The sequence below is a fragment of the Malaya genurostris genome, chromosome 2 (assembly GCF_030247185.1).
Source record: "Malaya genurostris strain Urasoe2022 chromosome 2, Malgen_1.1, whole genome shotgun sequence".
NCBI lineage: Eukaryota > Metazoa > Arthropoda > Insecta > Diptera > Culicidae > Malaya > Malaya genurostris.
This window is the reverse complement of record NC_080571.1, coordinates 166022472-166046106: the sequence shown is the minus strand read 5'-3', so window position 1 is coordinate 166046106 and position 23635 is coordinate 166022472. Positions and strand designations below refer to the sequence as shown.

The window sequence follows — 23635 nt, the reverse complement described above, 5'->3', positions numbered from 1 at the left end:
TACACAAATCACACGAAATAGCAAACAAACATCTAATACACCAAAAAGAAATTAGAAAATCAATAACAGACCACCTGTCCAACCCAATAGAAATACATTTGAACTACATAGTGTACTTACAAAACGAAAATAGACGCAAGCTAGATCCATTTTATCTAGGTCCATTCAAAATTACACAGCTACAAGATCCAAATTGCGAAATACAAAGTTTACAACTAACCCGGTGAACGACCGCAACTAGGTTAAAACCGGGTATAAATAAACGATATAATAATAATAGAAAAGTTTACAATCAAAAGAAAAAACAATTGTTCACAAAAATAGACTCATTAAAGCAAGAAATTCACAAAATTGTTACATCAAACTTTTAGAATTAAAATTCAGCTACCGAGCTTAGCTCCACGTAAAACAAAAAAAAAATAGAGAGAAAAATCAAAAAATTATTGCCGTGGGCGTAAGTGAAGTTTTACACAGCTGCTCTGAGAAAAACTGTCGAATTCGATTATTTTAGCTATAAGAAAACTCTGTAATATACATTAAAATTGTTAGGGAGTTCGAACGCATAAACGGTAACCTAATCCCATAAAGCACAACAGAATGATTTCCCTTCGTTACATCATTCTTCCTAAAGAGGGATGATGTAATGTGAACCTTTAGGATTAAATCTCCTCACACATCCCAGACCATGTAATATGAATATTTAAGACTAAATCTTCCGCACACCTCAGACCACACGCACTTAACAAAAACCCGTAAAAGCACCCTTCCACGAAAACCTAGAAACCTACTTATAATAAAAACATTACCTACATGAATCCAACTAAAATGTCAGCACTTGCACTTTTCGGTGATCCAGCGAAAAACGCCGTGGTCGTAAAGTTCGACTACAGAAACGAGGAAGCATCAAGTTTCAAATTGTTATGTCATCGAAAACAGAACAGAAAACAAAACAGCTTGTGTCACTTCCCTCTTCTACACGTCCCTCATGCCCCACCATCGACCACAATCGATACCAGCCAGCACGACCTAGAATGACAGTAACTCAGCAACACACACACTAATTCAAACCGACACTCACGAAAATAACTCAAAATGCTATCGCCCTCTCATCTCCGTATCACACCCGCTCACGCTCATCAAGAAGCTCTACTTCCTCTCTTACCCACAAAATGTACAATGGCCGACACGACACAACGAGTCCCATTGGTTATATCCGATTTACATTGCGCGTTCTAACTCCTCCTTCCGGATCTACTCAGAGATCCTAACTGTTAGAATTAATTAGCTAGGCTAGGAGAAAATAGGCTATATAAGTGAACGAATGAATGCATTTTGTGAAGTACCGAATAAAAAGTGCGTTTTATCAGTTTTCAATATGACTTTCAACTAACATACCCGCACTACTACATACTTACATACATTACATTATAATTGACACATATCAAGGAATACAAAAACAAAAACCGATGCATCGTGTAATTACAGAAGTAAGAGATATAAGACAAACACTCGTGTTTGCAATCTCCAAATACCAGAAGAAATGAGAAAATTAAAAGTTAGCAGAGTAGCAATCTCTTGCAATGATAAAATATTTGAAATGATACCTATGGAAATGTTTACAGGACTCGTCCTACAAACACTGAAAACATTACAAATCATTATCTACAAACCACCGAAGTTTAATAGTAACTTTCGCGAAATACAAGTAATATTAAAGAATCACCATGAATCGGACAGAACAGATTGTACCGCAAATTAAGAGAAATATATTCATGGAAATTTATGAAAAGTTCAATTGCTAATTTTATCAAGGCCTGTGAAATTGCCAAAAGAACAAAATCATTAAACATACTAAAGAGAAATTACAAATAACGAATACACTTACTAAACCATTTGAAATAGTGGCAACCGATACTGTAGGACCGTTGCCCAAAACAACCAATAATGACAGATACGCTGTAAGCATACAGTGTAAACTAACCAAATACGTTGTATATATACCCATACCTACCAAAGAAGCTAACGTAGTAGCTAAAGCGTTAGCAGAAAATTTTATCCTAACTTACGGTAAGTTTCTTGAGTTAAAAACTGATAGAGGAACCGAACATAAAAACGAGGTTCTAGAGCAAATTTGCGAATTGTTAAAAATTAAACAAACATTTTCGACAGCTTATCATCCTCAGACAATTGGTTCTTTGGAAAGAAATCACAGATGCCTCAACGAGTTTCTGCGATCTTTTATCAACGATCATCAATCTGACTGGGAAGATTGGTTACAATACTATGCATTTTCATATAACACAACACCACACTCAGATCATGGGTATACACCCTACGAACTAGTGTTCGGTGTAAAAGCCAGACTACCACAAGAAACCTACCCAGACAAAGTTGAACCGATATATAATTTCGACCTGTACAATAAATAATTACGATACCGACTACACAAATCACACGAAATAGCAAACAAACATCTAATACACCAAAAAGAAATTATAAAATCAATAACAGACCACCTGTCCAACCTAATAGAAATACAATTGAACTGCATAGTGTACCTAAAAAACGAAAATAGACGCTAGCTAGATCCATTTTATCTAGGTCCATTCAAAATTACACAGCTACAAGATCCAAATTGCGAAATACAAAGTTTACAACTAACCAGGTTGTACGCACCGGTGCCTACGTCCCATCGACGACATAACTCACCACAGCAGAACGAGACGACGTCGCATCCATGTACCCTGGATCAGAGCATAGATGTCAGAGAGTATGTTGTAAGCAAGAAGGAAGAAAAATAAACAACAGCATAAGTGAAGTTGAAACAGAGTTTAGCCAGCAAGCGATAGTGTTTTTAGACAATTTGTGATATTGAGAGCCAGGATTGTTAGTCGGAGTAGATCTAGCACCTGCCGTGAAAACAAGTGAATTATCGATCTAACAGTAGGTGAGAAGAATTTCTTCAAAAATGTTATGTTTATTGAACTTATTGAAACTTGATATCACAGGAAATCCCACTCGGAAAATTGAACGTTCGAAAAGATCTAAGAATGGCGAACCAACCAAAGCGCAACTGTCTGCTCGTCAGTTTCTGTCCAAGAAATTACTAACGTTTTCCGGTAATTTGGAGGAATGGCCGATATTCATAAGCAGCTTCGAGACGTCGACGAAGGCGTGTGGATTCTCCAATGTTGAAAATTTGGCACGATTACAAGAATGCCTAAAAGGAGAAGCATTAGAAGTAGTTAGGGGAAGACTTCTTCTGCCGAAGTCAGTTCCTAGCATCATCGATACTCTAAGAATGCTATATGGACGTCCAGAGCGTCTACTGAATATGCTGCTAGCGAAGGTTCGCAACACGGCGCCTCCAAAGGCTGATCGGTTGGCAAGCTTCATAGGGTTTGGAGTCGTCGTTCAATAACTCGCCGATCATTTGGAAGCTACAGGATTAACCACACATTTGGTGAACCCTATGCTCATTCAAGAACTGACAGAGAAGCTACCCGCGGGTACTCAGCTGGATTGGGTACGGTACAGAAGAAGAAGCAAGATGGTTACACTACGAACGTTGTCAAATTTTCTTACGAGTATCGTACAAGACGCAAGCGAAGTCGTGGCATACGGACACGCATCAACATCTGCCGATTGCGGTTTCAAAAAGAGCAAAACAAAAAGCAGAACGAACGAAGGATACGTGCATTCGCACGACGCATTAGAAGATAGACGTTTCGCTTTATCAACAAAAGAAAGAATACCGTGTAGAACTCTCCCTCGCCGAACGGTGGGAAGCTGTACGTAGATGGAAGTTGTGTCAGTTATGCTTAAACGAGCACGGAACAGCTAGCTGCAAGTTGAGTTTCCGGTGCGATATCGAAGGATGTAAAGAACGTCACAATCCTCTGTTACACGCGGTGAGACTGTCTACCGGATCAAACTGCAACATCCACGCTATACAACCGAAGCCTTCCGTTATATTCCGAATGATACCCGTTACGCTGCGCTACGGAGAGAATGTGGTGGATACTATTGCGTTTCTGGATGAAGGCTCGTCATACACACTGGTGGAAAAGGAGCTGGTCAGTCGTTTGGGAGTTACAGGCGTATCGCAACTGCTACGCGTGACGTGGACTGCCGGAGTTTCCCGGCTTGAAAAGGATTCAATGCGCGTGAATGTACACATTTCTGCGAATGGTTCAGCACAAAGGTTTCTAATAAAGAGTGCCCACATGGTTGAAAGCTTGAAGCTTCCGACGCTTTCTCTATCCGCGTCTGAAATGGTGAAACAGTTTACCCATCTACAAGGTCTGCCAATTGCCGATATTCGTACAGTCTTACCACAAATTTTGATCGGTCTGAAGGATATCCATCTATATGCACCGATAGAATCCAGAATTGGTCGGCCAGAAGAGCCGATAGCAGTCAGGTCGAAGCTAGGCTGGACCGTGTATGGACCGATGGGATCAGTCACGACGAATAGCGGAATTGTCGGTCATCATGCGTGCAGCAGAATTACGAACCAGGAGCTCCACGAAGAGCTACTACACACTAGAAGAGTTTGGTATATCGGTTTCCTCACTTCCCGAACCGGAAGAAGACAGAAGAGCGAATGGTTTTTTTTGAAGAAGACGACAAAAAGGATAGGAGATCGTTTTGAAACTGGTCTGTTGTGGAAGGAAGATAACCCCGAATTCCCGGATAGTTATCTTATGGCTATCAAAAGTTTAAAATGTCTGGAAAATCGTCTACGGAAGGATCCATAGCTGTACGATAAAGTTCGTAACACAATCGCTGACTACGTGTCGAAAGGGTGCGTCCACACAGCAACGTCGTCAGAGCTAGTAGCTTTCGATAACAGAGAGGTATGGTATGTACCGCTGAATTTTGTCTACAATCCGAAGAAGGAAAAGTTCCGGCTGGTATGGGATGCCAGAGCAGAAGTGAAAGGAGTTTCACTGAATTCAAAGCTGCTGAAGGGTCCAGATATGCTAACCGCCTTGCCTACTGTTATCTGTAAGTTCCGAGAGCGGAGAGTCGGCTTCGGAGCAGATATTAAGGAGACGTACCATCAGCTGCGTATACGAGAGGAAGATAAATGAGTGCAAAGATTTCTATTCCGAAACGAACCGTTCGCGAAGCCGGATGTATACGTGATGGACGTAGCCACGTTTGGGTCGACGAGTTCGCCATGTTCTACCCAGTGTGTTAAAAACATAAACGCGAAAGAGTACGCAGGACAGTTTCCAGTGGCTGCGAAAGCCATAATAGAAAATCACTACGTCGACGACTATTTTGACAGTGCGGACACAATCGAAGAAGCAGTGAAACGTGCGAAAGACGTGCTATACGTCCGTTCCAAGGGAGGTTTTGAGTTGCGTAACTAGGTTTCCAACTCCGACGAGTTCTTGGTAGCCTTGGGAGAAAGAAAAGTTGGACAGCGCGTACACTTTAGCGAAGACAAGGAGTCCGGATCCGAGCGAGTGCTTGGGATAGTATGGAGCCCGGTGAGCGACGAATTCTCGTTTTCCATTAAATTGAGAGACGATTTAACACCGTTTCTATCCGGTGAGCGACTACCTACGAAAAGGATTGTAAGGGGCTTTTTCGATCCGTTAGGACTGCTGTCTAACTTCACGTTTTACGGCAAACTGCTGATTCAAGACCTATGACGCAGCGGATGTGATTGGGATCAGCAGATTGAGTGGAGAAACTGGATTCGAAAACTTCCGGATGTTGAAAACGTGCGGATTCCCCGCTATTATTTCCGAAGGAGCTGAATGTTCAATTACGACAGTCTGCAGCTGCATACCTTTACCGATGCAAGTCAGGAGGCGTACGAAACAGCTGTGTATCTCCGCATAGATACGACTGACGGACAATATGTTCGCTTGTGATGTGGAAACCAAAGGTATCACCATTGCAGCACATGTCAATTCCTCGTTTGGAGCTCCAAGCAGCAGTGCTGGGTGCAAGACTTGCCAACTCTGTCTCCGATGTTCTCTCACTAGAAGCAAGGCAACGTTTCATGTGGTCTGACTCAAAAACAGTCTTGTCGTGAATACACTCCGACCATCGCCGATATAAACAATTTGAGGCATTCAGGATCGGTGAAATACACACTCTAACGAAGCTCGCGGATTGAAGATGGGTTCCGACGAAGTGTAACGTCGCCGATAGCTTGACAAAGTGGGAGAGAACGCACAGCCTCCGTTCCGATGGATCTTGGTTCCGTGGTCCCGAGTTTCTTTATCTGTCGGAGGATCATTGGCCAAAGCAGGATGAATCGAAACCAAACGTCGGCGAAGAAATGCGAGCCTGCTTCCTATACCACGAAGTTGCAGTGATTGAACCGATGGTAGATCTGCGGCGGTTTTCGAGGTGGAAAGTTCTTGTCAGGACAGTAGCATGTGTCTACAGATTCATCACGAACTGCAGGCTGAAGCAAAAAGGATTACCGATTGAAGCGGTTCCTATTAGAGGGACATTCGAGCAGGTGGAGAAAAAAGGTGTACAATCTAAGATAGTACCGTTAAAGCGCGAAGAGTATCAGAAAGCAGAGGCGTATCTCTGGCGGTTGGCTCAAGTAGATTGTTTTAAGGATGAAGTCAAGACGATGAAGAAGAACCGACATGTACCGGTCGAGCAGTACCACCAATTGGACAAGTCCACTTGTATTTACAGTTTGAGCCCATTTTTGGACGCCGAGGATGTGATGCGTATGGAGGGTAGAGCAGCACGAGGATCGTTGCTGCCATTCGAACTAAAATTTCCGATCATTTTACCAAAGAACCACTGATTACTGACAAGCTACTCGAGTTTTACCACCAGAAAGTATCCCACGGGAACATGGAGACTGCCGTTAACGAGATACGACAACGTTTTCACATCCAGGGACTGCGCGCAGAGCTAAAGCGAATCGGAAGGGCTTGTATATGGTGTAAAGTACACAAATGTCGACCATCGATCCCCAGGATGGCCCCACTTCCGGAGTCGCGTGTTACACCGAATCGTCCAGCATTTAGTCATACTGGCGTAGACTTTTGCGAGCCGATAACAGTAACTGTCGGTCGGAGATCGGAGAAGCGATACATCTGCTTGTTCACGTGTATGACAACGAGAGCGGTACATCTTGAGATAGCTCACGGCCTAACAACTCAAGCATGTCCCATGGCCATACGACGATTTGTGTGCCGTAGAGGAAAGCCGCTAGAATTTTACTTAGATAACGGTACGAACTTTCAAGCAGCAAGCAAAGCAATCACGCGACAGATCGGGACGGATTGTGAGGATGAATTCACTGATTCCAGGACCCGCTGGAACTTCAATCCACCCAGCGCACCTCATATGGGCGAAGTATGGGAGCGACTGGTTCGCTCTGTAAAAGCAGCATTAACCGTGTTAGACGACGGCCGATCATTGACCGATGAAGTTCTACTGACGACCCTCGCTGAAGCCGAAGACTTGATCCACTCGCGGCCGTTAACGTACGTCTGCTTGGATCCAGAAGAAGAAGAAGCGCTGACCCCGAATCATTTCATTCGCGGTGTCGGTGCAATCAACGCGGAATGTTACATTCCGCCTACATGTGAAGCCGAGGCACTCCGTGATCGGTATAAGCGATCGCAACGACTGGTCGATAAGCTGTGGATACGGTGGGTGTCCGAATATCTACCGTCAATCAACCGAAGAACGAAATGGCACAATGAGTCGCCGCCATTATCTCTTGGAGATCTGGTATACATTACTGATGACACGTTTCGAAAAGGCTGGGTCCGTGGCATCGTAACAGAAGTCCACCCAGGAGCGGACGGCAGAATCCGTCAGGAGATGGTAGAGACGACAAAGGGTAAGTTTAGGAGGCCGGTAACAAAGCTTGCGGTGCTCGAAGTGCAGGATCGTAAATCCGGTGATGCTAATTAGCCTGCACCAGAGTTACGGGGAGGGGTATGTACGCACCGGTGCCTACGTCTCAGCGACGACGACAGAACGAGACAACGTCGCATCCATGTACCCTGGATCAGAGCATAGATGTCAGTGAATATGTTGTAAGCAAGAAGGAAGAAAAATAAACAACAGCATAAGTGAAGTTGAAACAGAGTTTAGCCAGCAAGCGATAGTGTTTTTAGACAATTTGTGATATTGAGAGCCAGGATTGTTAGTCGAAGTAGATCTAGCACCTACCGTGAAAACAGGTGAATTATCGATCTAACAGTAGGTGAGAAGAATTTATTCAAAAATGTTATAATGTTTATTGAACTTATTGAAACTTGATATCACAGGAAATTGAAAAGCGCACCGCTGCAACTAACCTGAAAAGAAAGAGGAAAAAGGGAAAACTATTAATGTAAGTAAGCAAATGAAAGTGAAGAAAAGTGAATTAATAAGATTGTTGTTTTCGATTATTTTATTTGAATAAAAATAGTTTTAAGCTGCTGCAAATCGTATTAAAAGCACTGCTGTCAAAGTTTAGTTATTTAGGGTGGTCCGAAATCGAACACCCGTGAACGACCGCAACTAGGTTAAAACCGGGTATAAATAAACGATATAATAATAATAATAATAATGAAGTTTTTAGTCAAAAAAAATCATTGTGTACAAAAATAGCATGAAATTCACAAAATTGTTACAACAAACTTTAAGAATTAAGGCCATCGTCCAAGTACCATGCGCGCGGGTGGTTTTAGGAAATTTTCGATGGAAATTTCGAAAAATTTGACAAAACCAAAAACATACAGACCTTTGAAATACTTTTATCTATCTACAGGGTGAAAATGACTGGAAAATTCGGAGGATTTTACGAGTCTTATCAAAAATAGCGCTGAAAAAATGAGCTTTTTTCGTAATTTTTCACAATTATTTGAAAAAATAATTCGATGGAATGAAATTTTTTTTTCAAAAAAAACCTCATGCTGGCAACAAGGATCACATTCGGACACATTTTTGGAAAACCTTTTCACGCTTTTCATGGAAAATCAACGAATTTCATATAACCGATTTCGTGGAAATTTTTGAAATTCGTGGATTTTCTATGAAAAGCGTGAAAAGGTTTTCCAAAAATGTGTCCGAATGTAATCTGTGTATTCATAATAAAGTTTATTTGAAAAAAAAAGTTTATGTCATCGCTTTATTTTTCCAGATAATTGTGAAAGATCACAAAAACACTCATTTTTCAGAGCTATTTTTGATAAGACTCGGAAAATCCTCCGAATTTTCCAGCCATTTTCACCCTGTAGATAGATAAATGTATTTCAAAGGTCTGTATGTTTTTGGTTTTGGCAAATTTTTCGAAATTTCCATCGAAAATTTCCTAAAACCACCCGCGCGCATGGTACTTGGACGATGGCCTTAAGATTCAGCTACCGAGCTTAGCCCCACGTAAAACTAAAAAAATAAAGAGAAAAATCAAAGAATCATTGCCGTGGCGTAAGTGAAGTTTTACTCAGCTGCTCTGAGAAAAACTGTCAAATTCTGAGAAAAACTGTCAAACTCTTGTACACGTCCCTCATACCCCACCATCGACCACAATCGATACCAGCCAGCACGACCTAGAATGACAGTAACTCAGCAACACACACACACTAACTCAAACCGAAACTCACGAAAATAACTCAAAATGCTGTCGCCCTCTCCTCTTCGTATCACACCCGCTCACGCTCATCAAGAAGCTTTACTTCCTCTCTTACCCACAAAATATACAATGGCCGACACGACACAACGAGTCCCATTGGTTATACCCGATATTCATTGCGCGTTCTAACTCCTCCTTCCGGATCTACTCAGAGATCCTAACTGTTAGAATTAATTAGCTAGGCTAGGAGAGAATAGGCTATATAAGTGAACGAATCTCTGATAATAAATGGATTTTGTGAAGTACCGACTGAAAAGTTCGTTTTATCAGTTTTCAGACTTTCAACTAACATACCCGCACTACTACATACTTACATACATACTTCATTAACATACCCGCCGAGATGAAAATGTGCCTCATCCGAGTAGATTATTTTTTAGCACACATTCCGCAACATCACCATGATTTTCAAAGTAAAACTGCACTATTTTCTCGCGTTCCTCAAGCGTATTTACAACCATTTTCGTTCAGCGGATCGATAAAACTAAGTTTCTGTCAAATCAGAAGTGACATTAAGGTTACCAATGTCGATATAACCTCTAATAATGTTAGATGGCGGACCCTGTAGTTGTTTAGTTGCTTACTGATAATGACTATCGATTTGTGTAGTTTTGCGACCAGTTACGAAAAGTGTTTACGGTTTTTGTTTCGCCGGTTTAAGTTACGTTATTTAACACACTTTACCCCATAACAGAAGTTGAATCCGGATGAAATTCAGGAATTCCTTATGGAACCGTGAGACCTTACATTTCAATCTAAGTTTGTCAAAATCGATTCAGCCGTCTCGGGGAAAACCTAGTGAGATTATTTGACACACACACACAAACACACACACACACAAACACACACACACAGACATTGCTCAGCTCGATGAACTGAGTCGAATGGTATTTAACACAATTTTTGCAAGTCGGTTTTTCAAGTGATTGCATAACCTCTTTTATGAGAAAGGCAACAATACTGTTTGATTGAAATGCAAATAAAACTCGCGCACCGTGGCTCTTGCAGCAAAGTAACGCATTCGAACTGGTTGAAGTCATATTACTGATTTTGATCATAGATGTTCAAAATAAAGTCGTTACTCCCGACCTTAGATACCTTACTGGCATTAACAGATATACGGATGCAGGTCTCTACTCGGGCGCCAGTTGATAAATTCCTTGTACGGTATTCTTTTCAAAAAAATGCGATGCGACTAGTCTTAGCACAAAAACTAGACTGATTTTGTTTCGTTCAAGTTATTCAAAATTCAATTTAGGTTGACCTCGGTACATCGTCGTCGATTCTCCCTGCTACTACCTGGAGATGCATTGTCGTTGCTATGTGTTTGCATATGCTTATGTAAGTGGTAAGTGCGGTTAGCGCAGTAGGCTAAGGAAGCGCTTTGTTTGGTCTTCCCTGCAGCATAACAGTTAACAGTTATTAACTTTTATATTATTTGTACTTTTTGCCTTTACAGAATTTAATATATGTTGTATCTCAAAAAGATGTGGGATATATTTTTCTATTGGAACGTTCAAATCAGAAATAAAATAATCGTTAACATTCTGTTCATTGCTTTTTTTGTTGTTTAGGCTTTCGTTTTGATTAGAGTGAAAAGGAGTAAGAGCACCTTTAACAAAAATCGATACGTTACATCGAGCCGCACTGTTGGCACTTCTGTGGGGGAATAATTTTCACACCGACATTCAGATTCTGGTCTGTTGCCTTTGGAGGAAATTAATTGAATAGTGATAGGCATCGGAGAAATACGATTACAATCTTATAAAAATATCATTTATATATTCCAAAGTAACAATTTTTGTCACGTTAGCTTATTGGTGACTAGTTTGCAAAGAGAAATTTGAGTGATTGTTACTAACATCTAAACACTTGCGTGACTCAAAAAGCGCAGTTCCTACTAGTTGCAAAATCGTCTAAAAATAAGTTGTCGTTACGTTGTAATTCCGTACTGAAATAACTTATCTTTCCATATCTTGAAAATAACTTGTTTTCGAGTAAACTGGCTGAAACTTAGTTTTCATTATATGACGATGATGGTCCCACCTCTTGGCGTCATGACCGGTGCTAACAGAAGAAATAATCATATGTTTAGTTTTCGCGACATTTAATTTCAGTTGCTTAAATGAATTACCGAGGGAACTAGACACTACATCGTTAAAAACAGATTTTTGAGTTCTACCACATAAATAGTTTTCAAACCATTAATATGCCATTCTCCCGAAGCCAAAACGAGCAACAATAAAGGTCTAGACATTGTTTCAAAGGCTCTCTTCAGATCCAAGAACACAGCAAAAATACTCTCTTACTACTATATTCCGATTGTTCCGGTATTAGCAAACTGTTACAGTTCAAATAGTTATTCAGCTGATCTTTAACAACAAGTTCCAGCGTATGCAACATGTCAATGGGACTCCTCGGCTTTATCCGTTCCAATAAGCTTGGGAATAGAAACCACCAGAGATGCTTTCCACACTTTTGGCTCGTGCCCCATGTACGACGATTCGTTTACGAAAACTGACTATGGGGGTCGACGAGGTCTAGAAATCGACCCCCTATTGTTTAATGTAAGTTGTTATTTGAAATATTTACGCTAAAAAGTTGTGTTTATTTGACCATCCACAGAAATTGGTAAGTATTTTACATCAATAGCAAAGGGGTCCATGACCCAAAATAGTTTGGGAACCCCTGTTCTATTCCGTCAAAAGTTGTGCTTTTCGATGCAGTATGTGTAGGCTTGATAAGCTGATTGAGAATTTTCCATAACTCTCTGCTGTTTTGTTGATTTTGTTCGATCTTTCGATCGACCTTTTGATCTTCCTCTGTATGTATACATATCTAGTCTTCTTCAGGGTCCGTGAATAAATATTTCGTGCTTGTGTATATATACTTCAGTGACTATCATTGTTAGTTCTACAGAACCTCTTGTACTGTTTATCTCTCTCCCGTTTTAACCGTAAGAGGTCTATTGAACTAACTTTTTGAGCTGTTCCAACCAACGTACTTTTCCGTTATTAATTTATTTGTACACGTTTTCAACACGCCGGTCAGAATAGATGCCCTACGATCCAAATTTCCAGTTAGCGGTGTACAACTCAAGCTACTTCATACAAGTCGAGATATGGTTTGCTTTGAACATTTTTTCCAACACTATATTTTAACTGTATTTTCCTCATTTCTGGGGCTACTCGTTACGGAAATTGCAATTGTCTCATGATCTGAAATCTTGCAATCGATTTCCACATTTGAATAAACACCGTCGAAATTGGAATACACGTGATCGATCAATGTTCTTCTATATCTCGAAATTCATGAAAATTCATTCACAGTTTGTTTCAAATTGAAGCTAACTGTTTCAATTGATTAGAGCTTCTTTGATCACTGAGCCAATCAATGTTGAAATTTCCAGTTATAATGTTTAATTTACCTAAATCAACAAAAATTCTCCCACCAGTTTCCTAAACTTTCCAAAAACTGGCGGTCGCTTGAACTTGGAGTGTAGTATACAACTCCATAATTTCCCATCTGCATGCCTCTTTCAACTGATACCCCTAAGAACCAATTATTTTCAAAAACTTCGTTTAATTGAACGCTGAATTTGATCGATTTTCTGGCATAAATGGCAATTCCACCCGTATGCCTGAAGTGGGACAGACAAAAAACTACAGTGTAACCCGGAACACTGAACTGATCGAAAGCACCAGAATCAATTATGTGTTTCTGAAAGCAAAACTAATGAAGAATGTCTATCATCTATAAGATGACGTATTGCGACATAATTAGAAGACAAACCGGGACAACATTTCTGAGCGCCTCTCATCCATTACTTGCTATGCCATTGATATAATGTTGTTTTTTTTCGTTTCAAGCAATCTCAGATCATTTTTAAACAATTAACGCATTTAACATCAGATGATGTACATTCAGATGTTCTATGAGCTGCATTCCATTTGAAACAACTTTCATTGTTGGAACATTCGATGCTCTTGTGACCAAACTCACCACACTTGAAACAGCGCAATACGTTGAGCGACTCGAAAACGGAAAACCTGTCCCAGCCGACGCAAACCTTGCCGGCTGTCATCAAGGCGGAATAAGTATTCTTATCAACCTCAATTATAACACTATATTTGTTATAAATTTTCAAAGTCAGCAACAACTTTTACATCTTCAATCGAAATTTCCTGATTTTGACTTTTCAGTAGGTCAATAAATACATCAGAGGAACAGCGATCACTCATTCCCACTATTTTCAGTGTTCGTTTCCCGGGCTTGGGTATAACAGAATTGTATTCTGTACCTAAATTTCTTTCAATGTTTACTTTCACTGATTGAATATCCTCTTCTGCTGCACACTCAACAATAATCGAGCCATCTTTACCATTTTTGAAATTACTAAATTTATGTGTTCTTGGATCCAACCTACCCTTCAAAACTTGTCTCGTGTCATCACTTGTTTGCGAAAACGTCTTACGTTTTCTGTTACTTTTCGTACTATTTCTAGATAATTTACCAGAAAGAAGTCCGCGTATGACTTTTTATTATTCTTATCAAAAACTTCGTCATTATTTTCATTATCAACACTTTTATCATCATCAGTATTAGACAGTGAGTAGTCTACGACTGGAAGATATATATATATATATATATATATATATATATATATATATATATATATATATATATATATATATATATATATATATATATATATATATATATATATATATATATATATATATATATACTCTTACTCTTTCAGTCGCAGACTACGCGGGTCTCTGCTGTATACATGAGGCGTTTGCATTCAACTCGGTTCATGGCTGTTCGCCGCCAGCCTCGGTAGCTACGAAGGGTCCGCAGGTCGTCCTCAATATGATCGTACCATCTTGCCCGCTGCGCGCCTCTCCGGGTTGTTCTCCGACATTCTAACAACATGCCCGGCCCACCGTAACCGCCCGACCTTCGCCGTTTGGACGAGGGTTGGTCCTCCTTGCAACTGGTGCAGTTCATGGTTCATTCGCCTTCTCCACGTATTTCGTTCTCCCAGATCTTGGTAACTACCCAGTGCAGTGATTTCACTAGTGCATTATCACCGTGTTTTAGTAGCTCGCTTGGTAGTTGGTCAACGCCAGCGGCCTTATTATTTTTCAACCGGCTTACCATTTCTTCGACTTCTTGGAGGTCTGGGACCGACAGTCTATCGTCCTCCGCACGCGTTCCCAAGTTCTTTACCGCGCCGCCACTTTCGTATTCCGCCACATCGCCATTAAGGTGCTCGTCAAAATACTGCCGCCACCTCTCGATCACCTCACAGTCGTTCATGAGAAGATTCTTGTTGGTGTCTTTGCACATATCGGGCTGTGGCACATGGCCTCTGCGCGAACGGTTCACCTTCTCGTAGAACTTCCTTGTGTCATTAGCACGGAACAGCTGTTCCATCGCTTCTCGATCTCGGTCTTCCTGTTGGCGATTTTTTCTACGGGATACCGAGTTTAGTCGGTTCCCAGCATCTTTTAGAAATAGCTGTGAGCCACCACAAGATATCCTATCAGACATTTATAAATTGCGATCACATCTGAATACATTATAATTATTGCCGATAAATTCTTCACTTCTAACACATTCATCTTACCTTGTTTCTGTAGCTAAGATTTAATATATTTTTAATCTACTAATAATTTAATTTAATATTTTATTACAAATTTCATTCATTTTCAACGCGCACTGTTCATTCTACTAAAATTTTGGCCATAAACTATGACCTCCTTATTTAGTTGTGCAGTAGTTGGATAATATTCATTATCTGCAACAGAGTTGTCATCGTTTTCTTCTCCTAACGGGTGTGTCAATTCCGCTGAAAACAAGAGTATTGAGTCGGCGTACAAAGGTGCTGACGCACATACTTTGCATAATTCTGCCGCATAATTAAGGCCTAAGCCATTGGATACTGGTACTTGCACAGGTTTCTTCGCTGCAACCAAATGTGCTAACAAAAACTGATTTCGTCAAAAATGTCAATTGCCAATGTCGAACTTACGTCCATACGCAGCTGACCGCAATATCAAGAGATAGCTGGTTGTTCTGGTTTAGGTTGCTATTCATGTCACGTAACTCAGATGATAATTCGGAAGTCACTTTTTTAAGTCATTGTACACATTTTCCTTCATTGCTGGCATTACTGTATCAAACAATGAGGTGACATGGCAACAACGCTGCAGGTTAAGCTGCTATTTTTGTTTAATGAAATCAATTTTTTGTGGTTTTTAGCATCAATAGCCTCATGAACTAAGCTTGGCTTCTTTTGTTGTCTCGAAAGTTTATGCACAACTTCCGTGTTTGAATGGAGTTGACGTTCAAGAAGCTTTTGTTGTTTAACTAGTCTTTTGAAGTCCACTTTTCCCTGAAGAAGCGTTTGACAGGACTCACTGTACTTCTCCGCAGTGAACTTCGCTGAATAGACACTCCAACACAGGTGGCGTGAAATTTTCGTGGGCATCCAACACATGTCCACATAACCAAGTCGACGGTAGTATCCAAAGCACAAATTTCGCAAGTCAGAGTAAATAATAAACAAAAATCTGTTTTAATCCACCTAGTAGTGTAATGATGCCTTTCTCATATCATATAAAATATTGTGGTATTCTTCAAAATCATTTTCTTCGATTCTTAAAAGAATAACCGAAATCGGTTTGTTTGACCGTCTACTGATAAAAACTATCAATTGGAAAACATTTGAGGTCAATTTAGAAAAATTTTTAAGGTTTTTCCCCATTTTCAGTGATGGTATACAATTTTTAACCCACTTTACCCTATATTTTCAGATCCGGAAGTCGGATCCGCATGAATTTTTCATTTGAACCTAAGTTTGTGAAAATCGGTCGCGCCATCTATGAGAAAACTTAGAACACATATTTTCTTTTTATTGCACATTTTACCCCATAACTCCCGAACCGGAAGTCGGATCCAAAAAATATTCAGGACCGTAAGACCTTTCATTTGAATCTATATATATATATATATATATATATATATATATATATATATATATATATATATATATATATATATATATATATATATATATATATATATATATATATATATATATATATATATATATATATATATATATATATATATATATATATATATATATATATGTCTCTGGTTGACGGTTCAATGCATAGGACGCTGGTCTTACAAGCCAGTTGTTCGTATGTTCGAGCCCCGACATGGAAGGATTCTTAGTGTCAGTAGGATCCATAGTACTAGCCATGCAATGATTCTGTACCCTAAGAATCGGCTGCGAAGTCTGTTGAAACAGAAAAGCCAAATTCCACAAAAGGAATGTAATGCCAAGATATATATATATATATGTGCATATTTATCTTGTTTTCTTCCATTTCTTTGTTCTGATACGACTAAGCCTAAACTATGTTGCAACAAGAGCACGAATATGTTTTATTGTCTTATACTGGTTAAAACAAAATGACAGCAATGTTACTTCATAACATATCTAGTTACGAAATAGTTATGTAGGTTTCTAATCACAACATCTTTTTGTCATATTGAATTCATTATAATTTGTAAGCTATCGTTACTTAATTCAAACATATCTTCAATCACAACTATGCTTCTAGCTACTAGTTGAGAGTAAGTTTATTTGACTTTAATAGTAGCAACCTGTAACTAGTTCTGCTACCACTTAGCGCAACTATATTGCAATAAAAGCACGAACATGTTTTTCATGTTATACTGGTTAAAACAAGGTGACAGCTGTGTGGCAGGTTCTTTTTGTTCTTTGAATATGCAATCAGTTTCGGATTTGGGTAGGGGAAGGTGTTCGATTGCCGGCACCCCACCGTAACTTTTGCAGAAAGCAGATAGCGTCATTCCGACAAATGTCATGTGCGTGTAATAGCAGCACGTTCTTTTTGTACCGAATACCGAACAAACATATGCTTGTACTTTTTGCTGCGTTCAAAACAAATTTAAATTGCGTGAAAATCAACACAAAAGTTTTTCTCTGACTTTTTGCCTTTCTCATATAGAAAGGCTATGCAATCACTGTGAAAATCGATTTTTTAACCGAGGCCCGAATGTCATATACCATTCGACTCAGCTCGACGAACTGAGCAAATGTCTGTGTGTGTGTGTGTGTGTCCGTTCATGTGTGTGTGTGTATGTGTGTGTGTGTATGTAACAAAAATATGCACTCACTTTTCTCAGAGATGGCCGAACCGATTTTCACAAACAAAGATTCAAATGAAAGGTCTCATAGTCCCATAGCCTGCTGTTGAATTTCATTCCGATCCGACTTCCGGTTCCGGAGATATAGGATGATATGTACCAAAAAAGTGAAAAAAATATGCACTCCCCTTTTTCAGAGATGGCTGAACCGATTTTCACAAACTAAGATTCAAATAAAAGGTATTATGGTCCCATAGCTTGCTATTGAATTTCGTTTGCATGTGACTTCCGGTTCCGGAGTTATATGGTAATATGTGAAAATTTGAGAAAAAGTTTACACTCAATTATCTCTGAAACAATTCAACCGATTTTCGCAAACTTAGATTCAAATGAAAGGTCTTATAATATCCTAAAAATTTTTGGATTATTTTATCTGGATTCGACTTCCGGTTCCGGAACTAAAGCGTGATAAGTGGAAAATTACCAATTTTATTAGTATTTTTCCACGAACGTTGGTTAAAAACAGGTACAAATCCCATAAAACTGTCTGATAAATTCTTCTAGTTTGCAGAGCTTGTGGGCATAAAAACTTAATTCGGCACTACTGGTCCCCTCTTTTCCTGTTCCGAGAGCACCGAAAGTGGAGAAGAAAAACTCCTAAAACTAAATTCACTTCGATTTCTCTGCGATGGTTGAACCGATTTTCACAAATCTTGATTTGAATTGAAGTCCATACTGTCTTTAAACCTACTGTGAAATTTCATTCGGATCCGACTTCCGCAGTTACAGGGCGATGAGTGTCAAAGTTTTCAAATCGCCATATAGAATGACAATATGTACAACACCGAAAGAAGAAGAAAACACAAAACGAACAAGGCGTGCTTACGTACACGTTGTGTAGTGATGTCAATAATAATAATTACAATCCTACTACATGTTTCATGCTGTTGATTCATGCTGTTTAGCACGCAGTAGTAACAGAAACGCAGGTTCGTTTCGTTAGATTTAGTTTAATTGGTTTAAACGAAATAGAGCATGAGATAGTAAGTATAAGTTTAACTACGTTCAAAACTGTTCCAATTTGTAGGTCATATTTGTTGGTAGCAAACGAACCAACTTCGGCTATTTCGTTCATCTGAATCCGGTTTCGGGAGAATTGGAAATTGTGATTAGAAACTGCACTCACTTTTCTTGGAGATGGCCGAATAGATTTTCACAAACTTATAGGTTCAAAAGAAAAGTCTTACAGTTTCATACGGAATTCCTTAATTTGTTGTGGATACTACTTTCGGTTCCGGAACAACAGGTTAAACAGGATTTATAGAAAAGATGAATTTTTGGAAAAAGATACGCTCTCAGAGACAGGACTCGAACCTGCGTTCTTATGCATTTCGTGCATACGCGCTACGTCTGTTTCGAGTTTTGGAGTGGCTAAAACAAGATCAGAGTGGCGAAATGGTAGCGCGTATGCACGGAATGCATAAGAACGCAGGTTCGAGTCCTGTCTCTGAGAGCGTATCTTTTTCCAAAAATTCATCTTTTCTGTTAGTTTTTCTTTCACTTGGCTTCTCCAATATATATTTCCGCTCAGTCATTGCAAAAACTGAACTTAGTCATGGCGGCTTTACGTCAAACTAAAAATTAATAAATCGTTAAAAACAATTGCGGTTTGATTTTCCGTAACAATCTGCTTCTGGTAGGAAAGGGCAGACAATCAATACAACCTTCATAGGGGTCTGTCGCTGACGATGTCCAGCCAGCGACTGGCACCATTAAGAATTTTTTTTTGCATAAATATCTGTTTATTAATCTTATTTTTGTGTATTACATCAACATTTTACAGTACAAGTGTTTTGACCCTTTGGCCTTTCATCTTTGTTGTTCATACGATTCGTTATTAATATTAGGTGTTTTAGTTACTCTTGTTTTACATACTAATGTTTAATCATAATATTTATTTTAATTATTTATAAAATGTCTACCTACTTATAACTATCCCTAACCTAATACGTACAAATTTTGAATTATTTGTATTTCAGAGATTGAGCACCTCTCTTCAAATTTCGTGCAGTATTGTTCGAATTTTTGTTCTAGTATATCCAGTGAGGCAATCTCATGTACTTCACTAGTCCTTGTCCAAGGGGGTAGATTTAGAATCATCTTTAAGATCTTACTTTGAATGCGTTGAAGCCTAAGTTTGTGTGTTCGTGCACAACCCCGCCAAACAGGGACTGCGTATTCAATTGCGGGGTAGATGATTTGTTTATAGACAGCCATCTGATTCTTCAGGCATAGTTTAGATGTTCTACAAATCAGCGGATACAGAGACCTAATGAGTATGCTGCATTTTTGAACGATTTTGTTAACATGTGATCTGAATATCAGATGTCTGTCAAAGGTGAGTCCTAGATAGATAACTTCATCGGACCATTGAATGACCTCATCACCGAATCGTATTCTGCATTCGTCTGATGGAACAAGTTTTGGAGATCTTGAATGTGGAAACAAGATGACCTGAGTTTTTGCTGCATTGATCACAATTTTCCAGCTTGTAAAATATTCCGTTAAAGCGTCCAGACCTGTCTGTAGTTTATTTTTCAGAGCATTAATGGCACGACCATTGTAAAGAATGGCAGTATCATCAGCAAATTGTGACAGAACACCACCACCTGGAAGAGGTGGGATGTCTGATGTGAAAATGTTGTATAGAATGGGACCTAGGATACTTCCCTGGGGTACACCAGCAGGAATAGTAAATCTTTCTGAAAGTGCATTTTTCAGAGAAACCTGGAATGCTCTATCTGCAAGATAATTTTTGATAATTTTAATAAGATACATGGGAAAATTATACCGATGCAGTTTGAACACCAGTCCATCGTGCCACACATTATCGAATGCCTTTTCAATATCCAATATTGCCATGGCAGTCGTTTTGGACACTGATTTGTTTTGCTGGATGACGTTGTTAACCCTTGTGAGTTGGTGGATGGTGGATCTTCCTTTCCGGAACCCAAACTGTTCTTCCAGAAATATATCCTGTTCATCTGCGAAAGCAAGAATTTGCCTTTGTATTGACTTTTCAAACAGCTTGGATAGGGCAGAGAGTAAGCTGATGGGCCGATAGCTCTTGGAAAAGGAAGGATCTTTCCCCGGTTTCAAAACTGGGATAACTTTAGCTAACTTCCACATTGAAGGGAAGTAACCAAGCTCCCAGCACCTGTTAAAAAGTTTAGCTAAGAAGATAAATGAGCGAATACTCAAATGTTTCAGCTCAATGTTGAATGTGTTGTCGAAACCGGGGGCCTTCATATTTTTGGATTTTTTCACAAAAGCCATCAGCTCATTCGCAGTGACTCTACTTTCCTCAGGAACCAAGCTGTCTGATTGGTCAACCTCAGCTACGCTATCAGCAACGGCTCTTTCATATGGACTAACAATGTTGAGTCCTAAATTGTGAGAACACACAAACTGCTGGCCTAGCGCATTTGCCTTCTCTACTGGTGTGATTAAAGGTATTCCTTCAGCTGCGTCCTGGGGTGACATCAGAGGAGGAATAGGCTTCGGTTTTTTCTTAAGCACCTTCGTTAAGGACCAGAAGGGCTTTGAATGTGGGAGAATTTTTCGAAGCTTTTGCTGGAAGTTCCTGTTGCGAAGCTCAGATATCCTTTCCTGGATTATCCTAGTTAAGTTGTTATAAGTAGTCTTCCTATCTAGAATGCCAGTTCGTTGATACTGCCTCCGGTAGATATTCCGAAGTCGGATGAGTTTCTTGGTGACACTGTCGATTTGAAGAGAGGAACTCGGCATATGTTGTACTGGAATCGTCCTATCACGAGCGACTGTGATTGAATGCTGGAAGCAAGATAGGGCCGCATCGATTTCCATCGGGGAATCAAGTGGCAAATCGATATTAATAAGTTGGTCGGCGATTTGTTGATATTGGACCCAATCGGTGCGATAATAGTTCCTCCGTGGTTGAATAGGCACTGTTTCTGGTAAAGATCCCAACGTCAATATTACTGGAAAGTGGTCAGAAGAGAGTTCGTAGAAGACAACCGGAGAGCTGTATATGGCGATGTTGCTGATGAATATATCCAAAATGGAATGAACTCCCGATCTGGAAAGTCGCGTTGGTTGATCCGGAGCGAAGATGTTGTATTGTTCAGCTTCGTAATCTTCGGCAAGTACGAATCCGTTTCGATTCTGTCTTCTGTTTCCCCACAGCTCATGCCGTGCGTTCAGGTCCCCAGCAATGATGAATTTGTTCTGTCGTCGGGTGAGCATAGCCAGATCTCGCTTCAATGATGCACACGTACCACCTCGAAGATTTGTTTGTTTGGGGTAGTACGCTGCAATGATGATGATGGATCCCATCGTCGTTGTAATCTCAATTCCGATGGCTTCTATAAGTTGCAATTTAAAGGCTGACAGAAGCCTGTGCTGAATGGATCGTTTAACGGCAATGGCAACTCCCCCTCCTCTGGTAGTTGTCCTGTCGAGCCTGTGAATCCTGTAATTGGAAATAAAAATAGAAATTTCAGGTTTAAGATGAGTTTCAGTTAAAATAGCAATATCGGCATTCTTCTTCTGAAGAAAGTCGGACAATTCAGCAGTTTTGCTCCTGAGTGAGCAAGCATTCCAATTTACTATAACCAACTCATTATATTGCATATTCGATGATGAATTTGCCTAAGGCGTTGATTTGATCTAACCGCGTTCTGCAGTTTCGTAGTTTTGTTGTCATTGTTTCAAAAATGACGATCAGTTGTTCAGCAGAAAATAAATCACCAGAGTCATCCTTTGCTTGTGGTTGATTATTGCCCCATCCAGGAGGGATTTTTGAGGAAGATTCTCTTTGTGATCCAGCGGCTGAATCTTTTGGATTGCTGCGAGGAAGTGGCGGCAAATTCGGAATATCCCTCTTCGGTGGGAGCCGTGGGAAATTAACTTCATCCTTCTGTGGAACATTCTTGCGCGTTGATTGTTTGCGGGACGCCTGTTGTCGAATTTTTGTGAACTCAGCACGTTTGGGACACGATTTGCTAGTAGATGGATGGTCGCCATCACAGTTCACACATTTTACAGCGATGTCATCTAGTAGGCAATCGTTGGTATTGTGTGGTTCGGCACATTTCCCGCACCGACTTTTCATGTGGCAATTCCTCGCTCCATGGCCGTAGTTCAAACAGTTCGTGCACTGTGTGACATCCCGATGTACCGGTTTATACTTTTGCCATTCGATGATTATGTGAAATAACGATTTAATCGTTTTCAGTTGACTCATGGTGATGGAGCCCTTCTCCAGATGAATCAGGTACAGTTGATCTCTAAACTTTTTGTCCGTATTATGTCGCTTCATTTTAAATACCATCAAAGGCTTTAGTCCAGCCTCCGACAGTGCCTGCTTTAGTTCGGCTTCCATCATGTCGGGTAGTCCTCGAAGTACAACCTTCATAGGTTTGTTGGCGGCAATATCGTGTGTGAAGTATTCCGCTTTTGTCTGCTTCAGATAGCATTCCACTCCTTTGTAGTGGTTCAAAGCCGGAACAGTTATTTTGTAGCCTTCAGTACATAAACGGATTGTTGCCTGTAGTCCTTTGCTGATCAGTGTGTTGAAATCCGAGCGTAGAGTTGGTGGGAAGCCCTTCAGGTAGAAAGGCGGCATTTTTCCTTCTTCTGCAGTTCCTCTTCGACATCTACTGGCAGATCAGCATATTGGTTTTTACTCAGCAAACGGTCGTTTACCTGTACATCACTTGGCTTCAGACGCTTAGCATCCTTTGGATCCTTCTCGGATCTATGGCGGTTTTTACCCAT

At 40.0% G+C, this 23635-nt stretch overlaps 2 protein-coding genes across 2 annotated transcripts in view; both read left to right on the top strand.

The window, feature by feature from the left end:
- Nucleotides 1–23635, top strand: part of LOC131427127 (inactivation-no-after-potential D protein) — a 1657698-nt gene that overhangs the window by 350414 nt on the left and 1283649 nt on the right. The window lies entirely within an intron of this gene.
- LOC131427130 (uncharacterized) lies at nt 6889–8613 on the top strand. Its single transcript, XM_058590066.1, has 2 exons — nt 6889–8212; nt 8277–8613. Exon 1 carries the CDS (start codon nt 6970–6972, stop codon nt 7915–7917), a length of 948 nt encoding a protein of 315 aa, XP_058446049.1. The 5' UTR covers nt 6889–6969; the 3' UTR covers nt 7918–8212; nt 8277–8613.

What these genes read in the sequence shown, in the direction of transcription:
- LOC131427130 (XM_058590066.1), top strand. Translation starts at nt 6,970, where the DNA reads ATGGCCCCACTTCCGGAGTCGCGTGTTACACCGAATCGTCCAGCATTT.